The sequence below is a fragment of the Lonchura striata genome, chromosome 13, assembly GCF_050655825.1.
Source record: "Lonchura striata isolate lonStrDom1 chromosome 13, ASM5065582v1, whole genome shotgun sequence".
Taxonomy (NCBI): Eukaryota; Metazoa; Chordata; class Aves; order Passeriformes; family Estrildidae; genus Lonchura; species Lonchura striata.
Genome location: NC_140715.1, coordinates 6,957,618 through 6,974,129, shown reverse-complemented (window position 1 = coordinate 6,974,129; position 16,512 = coordinate 6,957,618). Strand labels below are relative to the sequence as shown.

Below are 16,512 nucleotides of genomic sequence, written 5' to 3'. Positions count from 1 at the left end.
TAAGGTGTTGTTGATTTAGAAATAAATAAAACAAATGTACATGTGTGTCCAAATACATTTACTCAGGTAGTTCAGGCATGTCTCCAGAAAACTGATCATTAATCATATGTAGTAAAGTTACAATGAGAACTTAGCAATTTGCAGCTGTGCTATTTCCCTAATACAAGGTTAAACATGTGGTGGATAAGTAATTGTTAGTTTTAGTGAAGTGTGGATAGTAATTATCACCAATTGATCTTTCCTTAATGGCTTCATTTTTTATTTGTTTTACTTGCTTTGATAGAAATCTATTGTGAACCAAGCTCATAATTGAAAGATGGTGCTTAGGATTTACCGTTTCATGATCCTCAAGATTTCTAATTTTAGGCCTTAGTTTTTCCATTTTGTCCATTTTATTGCTTTGAAAAATATGTAAAATAGCAATCTGAAAGTGGGCAAGCAGTGATATCTCTGGTTCACATCCACATATGCATTAAAGTTTCTATAGTGAGCTGTAGGATATAAAAATAGAATTGGTAAAGACATGTATGATTGCTGATGTATTCCTAAGGGAAACTGAAGTTGCTCACAAAAGAAATATCACTCCTTTTCCACTTAGGAGCGTTGAGAGAAACAAATCCCAGGTAGTTACCTTCCCTTCACTCACAATTCACATATCATTCACAAGGGAAAAAGCACCATCAAAATAAAATAAGTATTACTTTCTGTGACACACAGCTACATTGTTGGTCTGAAAGTTTTATTAACAACTCACATTTATATATTTTTATGATACTTTTAAAATAGTGAATTATGAACGACTGAAAATACCCTCCAGCTTAATTGAGAACCATTATGTCTAGTAATTGCCAGTGATTTCAGAAACAGCCGTTGTTCTCTGGCCTATTAACATAATTTGAATTTTTTATTGCACTTCATAATTATCTGTTGGAGTTAAAAAACAGGCCCATTTACTGAAGTGTTTAAGAACAAAAGTCCCAAATGGGCTGGATTGTGATGTATTATTTCTATTAACCTACCTTGCTGGAACAGTTTTGTACATCAGTTTTTGATGGGGTCATGACTTCTGATAGAAGAGGAGGGTGGATTCTCTAGTTTTCATTTCACTAAGTGTAGGTAAAATGGCATCTTTTAAAATTGTCTTTGACTCTTTCTTACATATCTACTCCACTTACTCCTCAATCCCACTTTTATGTGATCTCCATGATAGCTGAGAGAAGCATTATTTCAGCCTTACACACTTAACAAATTTCGTCTGTTCATCATGGCAAGTTAGCAAGGACTTGTCCCCTTCTTAGTTCATAATAGTTTTAGATCAAGACTTTTTTCAGACCTGTGATTTGTAGAGAAAACAAGCTCCTTATCTATCACCCTTCTGCATACTGCAATAAAATAAATCATTGAAACCTGCTGTGTTATTACTGGTTTTCCCAACACATGATAACATACAGCATGCTCTCATTTGTGATTGTAAAAACCTGCACTGACAGGAGGATCTCCTAGTTGTTCCTATTGCTGTCAGCATTCTTTGTAGAAATCGTTTAAAGCAGGTTTTTCTTTCTGGAGCGTGTAGACCTGAAGCCTTCAGGTAATCTTCTCAATTAGTCCCTGGGGCTGTAGAGACAGGAAAGTGAAGTTCTCTTAGCAGCTAAAATTGCAGGTTCTTGTTAAAATTAAGGTTTTAAGCAATCTGGTGTTGGAGGGAAAAAAAAAGAAACAGAGGGTAAGAACAGATAAAAGTCCTGGAGTTTTGTCTGATGGTAAGGATAGTGAAATGTGTGATCCCTTTCTCACAGAGAATGGTAACCAACTCTGTAACCCTCTGGCAGTGAACACTGCTTCTCTCTATATTGAGCATCTCTGTCTTACTATCTTCATCTACATTCCCCTAAAATCCATCAAACCTTGTGTTCAGCCTTTGTAGGGCCCCAGTGGAAATTCTGAGAAGATTTGGAGGACAGAGGACAAGGGGCTGGGCAGAGAGAGGGGACAGGCTGTGGATTGCTCTGACCTGAGCCAGTTGCTTATTTAGGGCATTCAGTTAATAAATAACTCCACCCACCACCTCTTGCTTCCTTCTGTGGCAGAAAAGATTTTATATTTCCTTTTATATTCATAGTCAGAAAGCACATACCAGAAAATTGGTACAACATGTTGGGCAAAAATCTTACTGATGAAAAGACAGACTTTGCTGTGAGGCAAGAGAAACACTTCCTAAGCAGGTGTAGAGGGTTGTTTCTTGTGTTTGAGTTTATTTTGGAGGAAATGTTTTTTCCAATAACTTGACCAAGCCCAGACATGAGCTTTCTGCAAACTCTGAGTAGCATCGATGTACTGAGAGGACTGTAAAAATATCATGTGTGCCTTGGCCTGTGGCAAAATTTAGATTTGAAAAAGCCCAGAGATTTCTGAAGATTTTTCTTTTAGATAGGTGCAGTGGAATGAAATGGAAATTTTGTGCTATGTAAGCAATCTCCTATCACTGAAAATCACTGAAAATTCTAAAATAAATGTTATATAAGTGTGGTTCTTTGTGCTTTAGTGTAGGAGGCATCTTTTGGAAGAGAGCAGGGAAATCACCCTTAATTAAAACTGGCAATCTGGAATTGTTATATTACTTTTATGCTAGTTTTTACAGTGGGCTTCTGGTTATTGTTACTGAGGCAGAACTTAGATCATATTGGCATAAATCAGGCTAACTCATTTTTCCTTGCAGGGCATACTTTTTAATACCTCCAGCTTGCTGGTTTGTTGATTTGGGGTTTGTTGTTTGGTTTGTTTGGTTTTTTTTAGTGACATCAATGTCAAGTAAAACATATCACTTCCCTGTCATGACTAATGACTAACTCAAAGATCAACTCTTGGTAGTGTTAGGACCCCACATATCCCAGTGTGCATGCACCTATACTTGTGTGCGTGTATGTCTATGTTTGTATGTGTTTACAGAACATCCATATAGGTGGTATACCCCTAACTCTTATATATTAACTGAATTTTGGCTTGGTTTTATCTTCATCTGTTGCTTGCAGCAAAGGAAGATCCTTTAATTGGGGCCTGCCAAGGGTTACCTACAGTAGCCCCTTGAGGAGGATAAACAGCAGAGGTTTTTCCTTCCTGAGTACTCTAAACTACTTAAATGTTATTATTTTATAATTAATCTGGAGATCTGGAACATTCTTTACCCAAAAGATAGTGAATGCATCCCTTTTGAATTGTAGTGTTTGTTATGCTGGCATAATATAAGGATTTTTAAAATACACTGCTCAAGATGGGACTGATGATTGTATATTTTTCACTCAATCTCTGTTTCAGGCATTTTATCTATTTCCTTCTGTGTGCTATGGACCAAGAAGATATTAGGCTTCATATGAAATTACAAGCAAATGACCAGGAATCTTCTTGTCATTAATTTTTACAAGGTGTTAATTACAGGCAATTTTGGATGTTGTTGCAAATCTGTAAGTTGTTACCAGAGAAGAAACTGAGAATTTATTTGTCTTTCAATGACCATTCATCTTCTAGCATAAAGAGAGTGATGTACTTATTCTTTTACGTGTATATATAAAATATCTATAAAATAATGTATATTCCATGTATGCTAACACATATATGTGGTTAAGCTTGTGGGGTTTTGAATGTCCTGAACTTTTGTATCTTTCAGAATTAAGAGCAGGAGTGGATGATCTCACTGATAACAGTAACATAGTCATTTTCTTTGTTATTAAAGGAACATGTCCTGTGTTACCCAAAAGAGACTACTGCTTTGGAGATCTTAGAGCTTGCCCTGACTTAACATTTTCTTTTGTTGCTCTTCTACATTGTTAGATTTAGCATATGGGGATATAATAAATAATGGTGTTAAGCTTAATAAATCCATGCCAGTCTCTAGTTGTAGCACCTAGCAGGTGTTGAATGGCTGCTCTAACTCAGCAGACAGCAGTTCTGTGTGCCACTGGTGTGAATTGTTGTGGAGCTAATTCTGCAGTCCATGGTGAACCTAAAACCTGAAAGGTTTTGTAGGTGTTTAAAAACCTAGTTTCTGTGTAGAAAGCTTGAAAAATGTCAAGTGTTGCATAGTGTAAGTGCACATTGTTTCAGTTATATACCTGTAAAATTGCATAGTGCAAAGGATGTTCTTCTACCCTATTTCCCTGCCTCACTGCTTACAGGTGATGCCAAGGTAGTGCCAAAATTAGCTGGGTGTGACCTGGGATTGTTCTGCAATTGTTTCACCTGAATGTGAGAGGAAACTGGCGTGTTTAATGTGGGATCAAGTTCTGGTTGGGAGAATTGACTTTCTTCATACATTTATTTGTAACATGCAGCTATAAACACAGTAGTTGAGCTCCTCTTATCTTAAAATACTAGCATAAATGAATATCTGAAATATTTATCCAGAGTTAAGAAATTCAGACAAGTTAAAAGTTGTTTTTCTGGTGTGGAGTCCTGACATCAAGCAAGGGTAAAAAAAGAAACAATTCTAGATTATTTAAGTACTTTTTAATGTTGTCTGTCTCCATTGATAGCCTGAATTTTTGACAGCAAAAGCATTTACAGTTCTATGCAGTTCATCTTCCTTGACTGATTTCTCCATAAGCTTTCAGCTGAGTTTAGTTATGACTTATAGCTTGAGCATGGCATTTGGGAAAAACAGAAAAAGTAGTATAAATGTAAATGTGAAGAGCTACAGCTCATTCTGTTTTTGAAATTGTTGGTGTGAAAAGAACTCAACAGTGTTTTATTTAAACAAGGTCTGCTTCAACCTTGATTGACTTGCAGTAAATTGCCTGGTACGAGAGGCAAAAGGAAGTGGATAGAAAAATGGCAATCAACACCAAATGTTTCACATATTGATTGACAAGCACCAGAGATGTGCTAGAGTAAGATAAATTGGCTAACAGAGCCCATCTTGACAGCTCCTGAGATGGGAAAATTGTTCCTGTTAATTTGCTGCTGGGACCTTGTCATTTATGGGGATATATATTTGAGTGCCTTCTAATGGTGTAAACAAACTTTGGATTCCTAAGTAGCATATTTCAGCTTCAGTTGCTTTAATTTCTCTTTGTCCATGTATTTCTGATCTGTAGTTTTAAAGTGCTTTAAGATTGAAAAGATGGGAGAAACTGTCATTATTTTAAAGATACAGTTTGTGCTGAAATATAGAATGGAACATTCAAGCTATTCTGTAGCCTGTTTGATTTTCAGTGGGGTTTTTGCTTTACCAAAAAGCATGGGACAGAGCCCATTTGTTGCAGGGAAGAACATGTATCTTTATTCCTTCATTCTGGCAATTTTAACTGTATAATGAAAAGATTTCTTACCTTTTTTTACACAGCTAGTTTTGTGCTTCCAAATGTCTTTTAATCAGGTTACAGGTTATTTTAGTACTGCAGAATCAAGCTCCATTTTTCATATAGTGGCCTTTCATGTCTGCAATTTCTTTTCATTAAAAGGAAATTTTAATTTCCTGTATTGGTCTCACAGAGTGCCATTAATTATAGCGATACACAGCAGTGGTAAAATAATTAATGGTCTGATCACTGTTGTGTTGCAGTCTGCCACTCAGGTTTTATTTTGGCTAAATCTTTTCACATAAAGGGAAATTTGATGCAAACCTTCTCACTTAAGAATAAATATTTTTCAGTTTTAATATAAGAAAAGTGAGCAGATTCCAGTCTTCAGCTAAGCTGTGGTCTGTAGATTGTAGGTTATATTCTACTTTACTTGAGTCTACTTCCCAAACTCTGAACTAGAAATCACCTTTACAAAGATGGAAATATTTCAAACCTTATTCAATACTGGGTGAGAACAAAATTTTATCTGATTATTTGCAAGTGATTTGATAGGTTGTCCATAATTCTATGCTGGGGTATTTTGTGTATTCCTTACCATCTTCATGGTATAGCTAGATCTACCAGAAGACATCAGAGAGGTTTTAAAGGGTTATTAGGCCTAGCTCATCATGTCATGGCATTTCACTTCTACTTAGATTTGAAACTTTGGGTCCAGGTTGTAAACCTAGACCTGAGCACAGAGGATTATCCTGCATTTAATGAACGCAGCAGCCTGGTGTTCCAGTCAGGAAAAGACTGAAGCTGGGGCAGCTGCTCCCTGCTCAGAAGCTTTTCAGGACTTCAGAAAACTGCAGAACCCCTGGCTGTGCTGAAGGCAAAAACAGAGTTTGCATTGACTGACATGGAGGTTTCACTGTGCTTTGCTGTTAAATGCTGGGATGGTTGTTCAGCCTGGAAGGAGGATGTGTTACAGGTGTGCTAACTTCTCTAGGGTACACAGTGTGAAATATCACAACAGTCTTAAATGTCTGCAGCACCTGTTAATGTTGAAGGAAAAAGGATAGCTACCAGAAGTGCAGTGAAACAGAGGGAAGCTAAATTCTGATGTGTTTTTGTGCTTTGGAAAATCCCACCAGAGACAGAGAAGCCTGAAAAGTCCAACTTTTAGTTTTTTGTGCACCCAAAACTCCTGCTAAGTCAATAGTGGTGGTGTAAGAAATGCAAGGCTGGATGTTGAGAGAAGAAACCAAATGAAGCAAGGAAAATGCAAATCTCAATATTGTCATGTAAATTTAAGTATCAAGAATAATGGAAGAATAATTCCCATCATCCTGCTGCTGTTCTGACTGCACCTCCCTATCTGACAGCACTAAAATAAAAACAACTTTAGCGTGTGTCACAGCAGTGGGAGAGCACTAATTCAGAAGTGTGCTCACCACACATTTAGAAAGCAAATAGCAACACCATATTTTAACTGTAGGTGGAACCAAGAAAAGTAGACTTTAATAGCCTGAAGCAGAATTAGCCACAATATAGCACTGGCACATGATATAGCAGATTTTAAGCATATTATTTAAATTATTTAGCCATTTACATAATGTGGGTCATGTGAAGCCTTGTTTTCATTTCTCATTTTTCCCTCCAGAAAATGGAGCTGCTTTTTTTAGTAGGCTGCAAAGAGTTACCACAAATCCCATAATCATTATCCAACTCCCACCAGTTAGTACTAACTAGGTAACACTCTCACAGAGTTAAATAATTACAGGTTGGAGTTTTCTCATGTTTGTTCAAGATATTATTTATCCCACCTATTAGGGACTCCAGGAACTTGAATCACTGAGTGTTGCAACGTCCCTGGAAATAAATTTCTCTAATAGACATTAAGCCAACATTCAGGGGTATATGCAGTGGAGATGGTGTGAGTGGTTGTTTAACAGTGCTTAGAATTTCACTAAAATAAGGTGAAGGTAAACAGAAGGTGTTTGGATAGTGGAAAGAAGTTTGTAGCCCAGCTCAGTCTGAACTCCTGGTGTCCTCGAATGAAGATCAAATCAGAGTACTTCTAGATTGATCTGAGAGGGAAGGTTTCACAGGGTGCCTGCTAATTACCCACCCAGAGCCTAATTACCACCCCTTTGTTAATGGAATTCCCTCACATGAATTTAGCTGTTAAGACTGAAAAACAGGGAATTTTCTTTCTTCCCAGTTTTTAAAAGCTACACATATTATTGAGTTACCATAAAGTTCATTCACATATGGTTGTGGATCTTCCAATAAGCTTCTTCTAAATACATTCCTAATCTTAGAATGTTATTTTTGTCCCATAAGGAACAGGCAGCTGATAAGTTGTTACAATTTAATGTTATAGTTAGTTCAGTAGAACTTTTTTATAGGGAAGTTAAATTAATTCTGGTTGATGTGAGTTTTGCTCCCACGGATTTGTTTCTGGTTTTCCTGGCTGAATCAGAGGTAGGGTAATATTAGAGGAGACATTTTGACTTTATGAGTGATGGGAAAAAATCATTGAAACAAATTACTGTTTTCCAGCTATGAAGGTATCAAACATATGCCAAGTAATCAGCTTGTGAGTGTAATAGGTTCATGAAGGAAAAGGGTTTTCTAATCTTATTCACTGATGTTTTTCCCGAGACAGCAACAGCTTTTATAAAATGAAGCTTGTAACTTCTCATTACAGAATCTAATCTGCCCAGAAGACATTGAACAGCTGCAGAACCCTAACATCTTCTAGCTGTAAATTGCTTTTATTATTTATCTTTGTTTAACTAAAAAAGAAGGGGGCATCAGATGATTTAACTAGACAAGAATTAAGTGACATTAGCTTTTGACAGCAGCAAATTATTCCTTTACATACTGAATTGGTTTAGATAATTCTGAAGTCATGACTGTCTCCTTATTTTTAATATCCAAATTTCATAAAACTGATACATTTTGTAGATGGATTGCTTAGAAAAATTAATTTAACTTCAACACTGGAAGTCAGAAGTGATTGATTTCCAAGTTAGTCTCATTCTCCTGCAGAGTTTTTGCAATGATAATATCTTCTGTTGGTACAGTGATTTCCATATTCAAAGATTACACATGTGCAGTACTGCAGAAAATATTAATCATGTTCAGAGGTCAAATGGTTTAAGGGAGATAACAAAGCTTAAACAAGCTTCTAGAATGGATCTGTAATAAAAAAACAGGGATCAGGACTTGCTGGTGGTTCTTCATCTTTCCCTTTTCTATTATCTACAGTTCTCAGACTGTATTCCTGATTGTGCAGTAAATGGTTTTACTTCAGAGGAGAGGGAGAAGAAATATATTAAATATGAATATATTTCAATTGTTTGTTGTTTTGGTTTTTTGTAAAATAAATAATTTAAAAAACTTTTGTAACAAATGTTGAGAAAACTAAGCAAGATGTAGGGAGTTACTAATTTTGTTAAATGATAAAAACACAAACCTGTGGTACTGAATTGCCTTTGCTGATTCACTTGTATAAATCACAGGTGATGACTTCCTGTGTCTAAATCTCATTTTGCTATTCTCTTTTAATTGTCTCAGCAACATTCTTTCCTTGGTATGATGTGATGATACCAGCTGCAGCCTTAGTGGCCCTTACAATCTGTTGTGATGCAGAAAAATACTTAAACACATCAGAAAACAGGTCTGGGCTTTTAGAAAGATCATGTTTTCTCCTTTGACTTTGTGAAATAGACTCTGTGAAAATCTTTTTTTAGCTTGGCTGGTTTTGTGCCTGTTTGCTTTTAGAGATAGGAGCTTCAGGAGGACTGGAAGTACTTCAGTGATAACTCTCTGTCATTCAAATCCTGATTTATATCTTTATATTTTGCTCTTTTGAATCCTCTTTGCCCAAGAGAAGAAGTGCAGCAGTTTAGGCAAGAGGAAAGGAGCTGAAGAAAATTATCACAGACTGATTCCTTTCCCTCTTTTTCTCACATACTTCACTAGGGGCTTTTGTTTCATCTCTTCCCCCTTGTGATGCCTTAAGTTTTAGCTTTCATATCTTTCAGATTCTGTGCAGCTTTAGTGTGTAGCTCTGAGCTTCAGAGTAAGTGTCAGCAAGTTCTCTCCACAGGGTAGGGAGACAATCCTTTTCCAGCTTGACCAAGGACAACTGTTACAAGATCCAGGCCCAAAAAGTATAAACATAATAAATAGCATTATAAATACACGGTGAATTGAAGAGAGAAAAACAAGGAGGATGGAACTTCATTACCTAAAGCTATAATTGGACAATTAACTCCAATATGCAAATGGACCAAAATATAAAAGTGAGAGACCTCGTGACCAGTTGTCCAGATTTTGTGACCATCTTGGATTCAAGCTGGGTTAGCCCTGGCCAGGCTCTTGTACTGCCCAAGGTGGATCCATTAAAGCCTTTAATAAATCCCTGCTTTATCCTTTAACTCCGTGTAGCCTCTTTTCTAGATCAGCCTTCTCAAGGCATCACTGGAAGTGCAGTCTGCAGAGCCAGATGTTCAGCGAGTGCTCTGCACAGCTGGCTAAGCATTGCTGCTTGCTCCTGGGGAACTCCTGGAGCTGTCCTGGGGAACTCCTGGAGCTGTCCTGGGGAACTCCCGGGATCTGTCCTGCCCCTCTCCCGGGAGCAGGCAGCACAGACTGTTTGCCTCTGGGGGGAAGAACTTTTCTCCCCTGAGCATTTTTCCTGCTGGGGCTCTGCTGGCTCCCGGTGCATAGAAGCACAAATGCCAGTTTAGCTACAAAAAACAGACATGCTGCTCCCCACCTGTGTCGGTTAGCTGTAGTAATCCACCAAGTATGAAATATTTATGTTCCTTGTGCCATTTAGGACAATATATATTGAATTTATTAAATATAACTCTGCTTGAGAGGGCCCAAGCCAGCGGTGAGCAGTTCTGTGCATCTATACTAGAAGGAGATATTTTTCTTCTTTTGCAGAAGGCAATTTTTCTGGGGAGGAAGGGGAGGGTCTGCTGAATGTGCTGTACCTCAGGAAAGTTTCACATTTATCAGTCTCTACCTGCTTAATTTATAGTGCTTTGCACTGCAAAAACGTGCATCTTACTTACCTAATTGTTTCCTGACACATTTAGCAGCTTTCCTCACTCGTTAAAGTGAATTTAGCAATGCTGACAATGTAGGTGCTTCAGTTTGGGCTGACTTGAAAACCTAGTGTGAATGTGTTAGGTGGAGGAGGGCTGTGAGCTGGTACAGGGTCCTGCCTGTGGTCCTTGTTCTGATTCTGTCCGGCTTTCCTGATGGAAGGGAGCAAAGGAGGCTGAGACCTCATCCTTCTCTTTTATCGCCTCTAGCTAATATCACCCCCCCCCCCATTCCATTGCTAGATAGGCCTCTGTGTATAATTTTTGTATAAATGAGCAATACAGCAACTGCTGTTAATGATCCTGTCCATCATATAAGTCACTAACATAATTTTATGGGATTACTTTGCACAGGGTCCTATACTTTGTATTGGTGTAACATGAACATCAGCAGCTTCAATCAGTAAATGTCAAAGTCTTAATTGCCAATTAAGTGTTTTACACAGTGCTTCTGATGCCATCAGTTATGAAGAAACAACTCTTCTGCTTTCACTCTTTGCTGCCTTTGCTTCCTGCATTAACACTTGAATGCTGCTACATCTTTCAAAGGGCTGATTTTTAAAAAGTTATCTTAAAGTTTCCCTTCTTTCTTCAATCCAACCTGATAAGGATTGCAGAGGGCACACTGGCTTGGGATACCTTTCCTATCTGAGCCCTGGTCCTTATGACCAGAGCTGTAGAACAAAGGGGCTGTATTCATAGCAACATATGTGACTAATTTAGTTTTTACAGGGCATTTATGTTTATTGGCTGCTTATCTGGCAGATATCCTTAGAGAAGAACAGAACAGTTCTATCACAACCCCTTGATTGTGAAGTTTAACAGCTGTTGAAAGTTTTGAAAGCTGATCTTGCTTATAAAAGCCTCTACATATAGGAAGATATTCTCTCATAAATGTAAGTTACCAATGAAGATATGCTGCTTGGGTATATGACATTCATGCTGAAAACTCTACACAGATGCTTGCTACACATCTATCTGTAGAAGAGATTCTGCTAATGGAAAAAGTTTGAGAATTCCAGTACAGATACAATAAGCTTTGACATCAGTGTTTACCACCTTGGGACTCAGGGGTGGCAAATGACAGGGCTTACTGAAATGAGTAAATTAAGAGTGTGAGATGGTAACACATAGGTTATGATCTTCCCTCCTGTCCAAATTAATGGCAAAATAGCTATTTAAGGAGTCTCGATTCATCTTTAGACCTGTTAAAATAATGTATGGTTTTGGATATTATGCATGTCTATCTAGAGTTGTGTGGGTAAATATACTTCAATATATAAAAAAATATATAAATATGTACACACATATTTTGGAATGCATATTTCCATGCTTGCTGCACAAAATTGTTAAATTCCAGGGTTTTTTTTTTTGGTTCCCTGTTTCCTGTCATGCACCATGGTGTAATATAGAGGCCAGGGTATTACACTCACGTGGCCTTTATTTATCCACAAAACCCTATAGGTCCTTTAAAGGAGGAAAAAAAAACACGTATGAAAAATATATCTCAAATGTCCTTCAGTAACTGATGAGCAGCATGCATCTCTTCTGTGATTGTGTCTCCTGTTTATGTATATTCATGCTGGGAGTGATTGCAGGCAGTCTTTTTTTCCTTTGTATTTTTTTTTTTTTTTTGTCCTTCTGGTGATGGTGTGGTCGTTCAGGCTAATAGCAACTGAAGTATCTCTTTTCCCAATGTGTTATTGTGATTGAGATGAACAGGACTCTTCTTCCCTGTCTGGGCTTGAGACATTACCAGCTGTGAGCATGGCCTGATTTCTGAATGTAGGTTCTATAGCAGATTTTAAGGACTTAAAGGACTTAAGGACTTAAAGTATAGAAGTAATTGAGGAATGGTTTCATAAAAATTCCTGGGCTGGTGAAGAAACCTGAGACTGATTTAAAAGGAAAATTAAATACAAGTGAAAAGAGGGTAAAGAAGGCCCTTGCGGCCTGAGGTGCTGTGTGGTCTGGAAGCCCAAAACAAGCCCAAATCTGAATGAAGAGTTACCATGTTTCTTCTTCACTCTAAAAAGGAAGATAAGATAAATGACAGGAGAAAAGGGTGGGAGGAGAGGAAATTTGTTTTTTCTTCTTGGCTGCTTGCTTTTTGAAAAATGCCTTACGAATGCTGTATTCAGTATCTGTATAAGCCTTTGTCATGCATGAGTATATGCAGTATGAACATGCATATGAGCAGATATTAGGGAAAGAACTGATACAATTCCCTTTGGAAAATGTAATATATCAGCTTTAAGCCTGGTTCCCTTTGTAGCATTGGTATCTGGTTTATGTTTCTTTGACTGTGTTACACAATTACATTATTGCTGTCACTGTAAGTATCCATTGCATAGGATTCTGTCAATGCTCACCAAGATAAAAAACTTATTCAGAGAAGCTTTAACATATTACTATATTAAGATAAATTGTAGAAACTTCTATTATTATTTAAGTTTTGAAAACAGTAGTGTAATAGAATATGATGTTATCATATGTCACTGTATTTTTATAGACTGTAAGGTAATGCAAATCCCATTGAGAAGCAATGGAAATTTAGAATATTTTAAAGAGCTGGGAAGTTTCAAAACATGACTGTTGAGATGTCTGTAGACATGTGAATGGATCTGACAAGGAGCTCGGGTTTATAGAACCTGCAAAGCCTAGTCTGTCCTTTTAAATATTAAATTGAACTTATTTGACCAAGATATTAATATAAGTATGAATCAAACACCTTATTTCTCACTTAAGAGTGTAGAGTAACAAATAAATTACATGTATCATGCCCTTTATAGCCTAACTGCATCCCCACACTTGGGGACTTTCACAAGCCATTCTCTTGGCTGTGGTACATACATAGTTACCCTTAGATTACTTTCTTAAGGAAAATAAAGCTTAATGGTGTCTTTCTGTTCCTGTTCAGTAATTTTTCAATTAATTTCCCACCAAATTAACAAAAAAAAGCTGGGTGTCTTAAGAAATCCTGTGTGTTTCAGGAGCTGGGAGTAGAGAGACATGATGTTTTTTAAGAGTCCTTCAAAGAGGGTAAAGCTGTACTGGGAGTTTAATGTTTCATAAATGCAAAAGACTCAGCTTGATCGACCAAGAATGTCCCAGCCACAAGAAGAGTTTTATTTCAATTTGCCTGTTTATTAGGCAGTCTAACCAGAGGATGGACTGGCAGTGGGTTCTGTGGGTCACAGGCTTCTCTGTTTTGCCATTAGCACGTGATTGTGGTGAGATCTTCCTCAGGAGCCAACTTCCCACCAAAACGATGCCACATTTTAACAGCTTCTTACCTTCTGATTCCTCCCAACTACAAACAGCTGTAGTAATTAGACATTTTGCCTTTTCTTCAGAGATTTGGGCTGTATTATTTCACGATGGTAACAATGTCATTAGCATTCCCGACAAAAGAATTCTTAAGCTTTGAGGGTTTCTTTCATTTCTCAATATATTCTGCAAAAATGTACCTAAATTGCTCTAAAATACCATATGTAGTTTCCACAAAAGGAAAAAATCTTTTCCTCCATCTCATACCCTCACACATCCAACAGTTTTATAGTGTAGTAATATATTTCCATATGATACATGCAGTCAGTGCAGATTTAGAATTTATAAAGCTGCTTCTTTCAACTTCACAGTGTTGAAGCAGAGCCAGAATATGTGAAAATTAAATTCACACAGTGGGCACGGGTGTCACGTTCCTGTCAGAGGTGTGTCAAGCCTCTGCCTCTCTGCTTCTTTCTGCACATAGCAAAGAAATAATTAGAAGCTGGTCTTGCTCAATCACTTTCCTGGAATGTTTAGGATATTCATGGTAGTATTTCATAAGAATAGCATAATCATAAATAATAACAGTAATTATTGCTATCATCAATATTAGAGTTATTTCCTCACAAATGCAAGTCCACAATGAAAATATTCAATGCATATTGAATTTTATGTAGCATAAACCATTGCAGGTGGGACTTAATATGGAGTAGCTTAAATCCATTTCTGTCATATAATATCTTGGTCATTCAGTCTTATCAATTTATCCAGGGCTAAAAATAATAATAGCAAATAATCTTAAAAGTCACTTGCCTGTGCTGTGGTATTTATTTCATTTGAAAAGTTTTTGAAGGGAAGAAAGTACTTCATGATATTTGCTGGTACTAGGCAGTGCAAAGTTGGGGGTTTTCAGGATCTATGTGTGCCTTTGGTTGATTGCTGCATCCCAAATATAATTTATATCTGGAACTTTTCATTTTCTCACTTTTATTCCCCTCCTCATTTGGAATTTCATGTGTGATTCCATATATTTACCTACTGGTACAAACCTTAGGGTAATTCATATAAAGTGTGGAGTCCTTGATTCAAAATAATGAAGGTATAACTAGAGGAAATCAGTGTGTATTTTCTCTGCTACTCTTTCTTTAAGAGTGATGGAAATAAAGATATGCCATTTTATATAGCTTTGCTGTGTTTTAACATTTGTAGCATTTGTAGCACATATCTGCCTTACAGACTTTGGCAGTATCAAAAAGGTCATATTTTCTTACATTTAAATTATTCATGAAGAATTTCTTCAATGCACTAGATAAACTTGCAAGCAAAAAAAAAGGCAAAAAACCCCACAACAATAAAAACCCCACAACAATAAAAAAATCCTGTCTTCATGGGTACATTTGAGGGAATGGATTAATGTAAAGTTATGTGAGTTCACAAAATAATAGGATGTGTAACTATGAACATTTCTGTTGCTGACTTGATGTCACTGCTTTGTGTCACCAAGACCATATTGTTGCTGTGGGCTGAGGTATTTTATACCCATTAAGGATTGAGCTTCAAGGGTTGGTATTAACCTGGCTGGGCAGGAAATTCTGCTCCTACAGCTCTGGTGAAGAAAGCAATGGGAGAGGAAGGACAGCAGAGCTGGGAGCTGCCAGCCCAGATTGCAGCTTTAGCCCATCTCTAAAGCAGAATAATTGCCTTTCAGTCCTGCTGTCCCCTCCTGTCACATCTCTCAGTGGGATCTGGGAAGGTCCACAGCATTCTTAGCTTGAAGAAAGCCCTTGTAGGGCTATTTCCTGCCTCTGAGAGATTCTTGTGCTGCAGCAATTTTCCGGGTTAAAAAAAAAAAAAAATCAATCAGCACACTACTATTATTTTAAGAGGCGTACAGATGTGATGTAATTTCAGGAAATGTGATACAAAGGGCCAGGTTGGTGCCAGTGGGGAGGCTGGGGGGCTGTGCATGGCAGTAATGGAGCAGAACCTTGGGCAGTTGCAGTGCAATGACTTGGCTGGTGGGGTTTTTTCATTACACTCATTGCTGATCTTTGATCCCTGTGTCCTCTTTCCCAGGTCGTCCCATTCCACCTACATCCTCGTCTAGCCTTCTCCCATCTGCCCAGCTGCCCAGTTCTCATAATCCTCCACCAGTTAGCTGCCAGATGCCATTGCTAGACAGCAACACGTCCCATCAAATCATGGACACCAATCCTGATGAGGAGTTCTCCCCTAATTCATATCTGCTGAGAGCGTGTTCAGGGCCACAGCAGGCTTCCAGCAGTGGTAAGAAAATTGCAAACATATGGAGTTTGTTTGTGACATGCTTGTGCTGGTTTTATGCCTTCTTTTTGAATGTGCAAATGTGTTCCTGCATCAGCAGAAAATTGAGAGCATCTACGGAAATGGGGCAAAGAAAATCTTACCGGTTTATTTAATGGAAAATTCCTGGAAATGCAATCCATCATATATGGTGTTCCTTCATTCTACTATAGAGAGATTTTTAGTTTGAAGTATGGTAGGAGCTGTGTAAAAAATATTATTGAATTCTTGTCATCAGAGAGTTTTATTTTTCAAAGTAGGTTTCCTGCTCCTTTTTGCATCTGGTAGGAGTGAAATGTATACACAATGGTTCTTTGTTCTGCATGGGCTAATCTAATATATCACTTGGTGATGAGGTTTTGTATCTAAAAATGCATGTTGCTTCTGCCAGTCTGTGTCTGTTCTTGTTTCTGAATCTGTCTGGTTCTGTACTTGCAATGTCACGTTTAACTAAGATCTGCTATTTTTCAGCAAATTAATTCTTGTCTTTCAGGCCACTGTTTTAAAACATTTGC

The 16,512-nt window shown here is 37.6% G+C and overlaps 1 protein-coding gene across 25 annotated transcripts in view; it reads left to right on the top strand.

The window, feature by feature from the left end:
- The window catches only part of TENM2 (teneurin transmembrane protein 2), a 1,518,527-nt gene that overhangs the window by 1,279,322 nt on the left and 222,693 nt on the right, over window positions 1-16,512 (top strand). For 21 of the 25 annotated variants that reach the window (XM_085591001.1, XM_085591002.1, XM_085591003.1 and 18 more), the window contains one exon: window positions 15,752-15,961. The exons of the other annotated variants lie outside the window; for them this stretch is intronic. In XM_085591001.1, coding sequence (XP_085447127.1) covers window positions 15,752-15,961 — 210 coding nt within the window. The remainder of the gene's footprint in view (window positions 1-15,751; window positions 15,962-16,512) is intronic. 25 annotated transcript variants of the gene reach the window in all.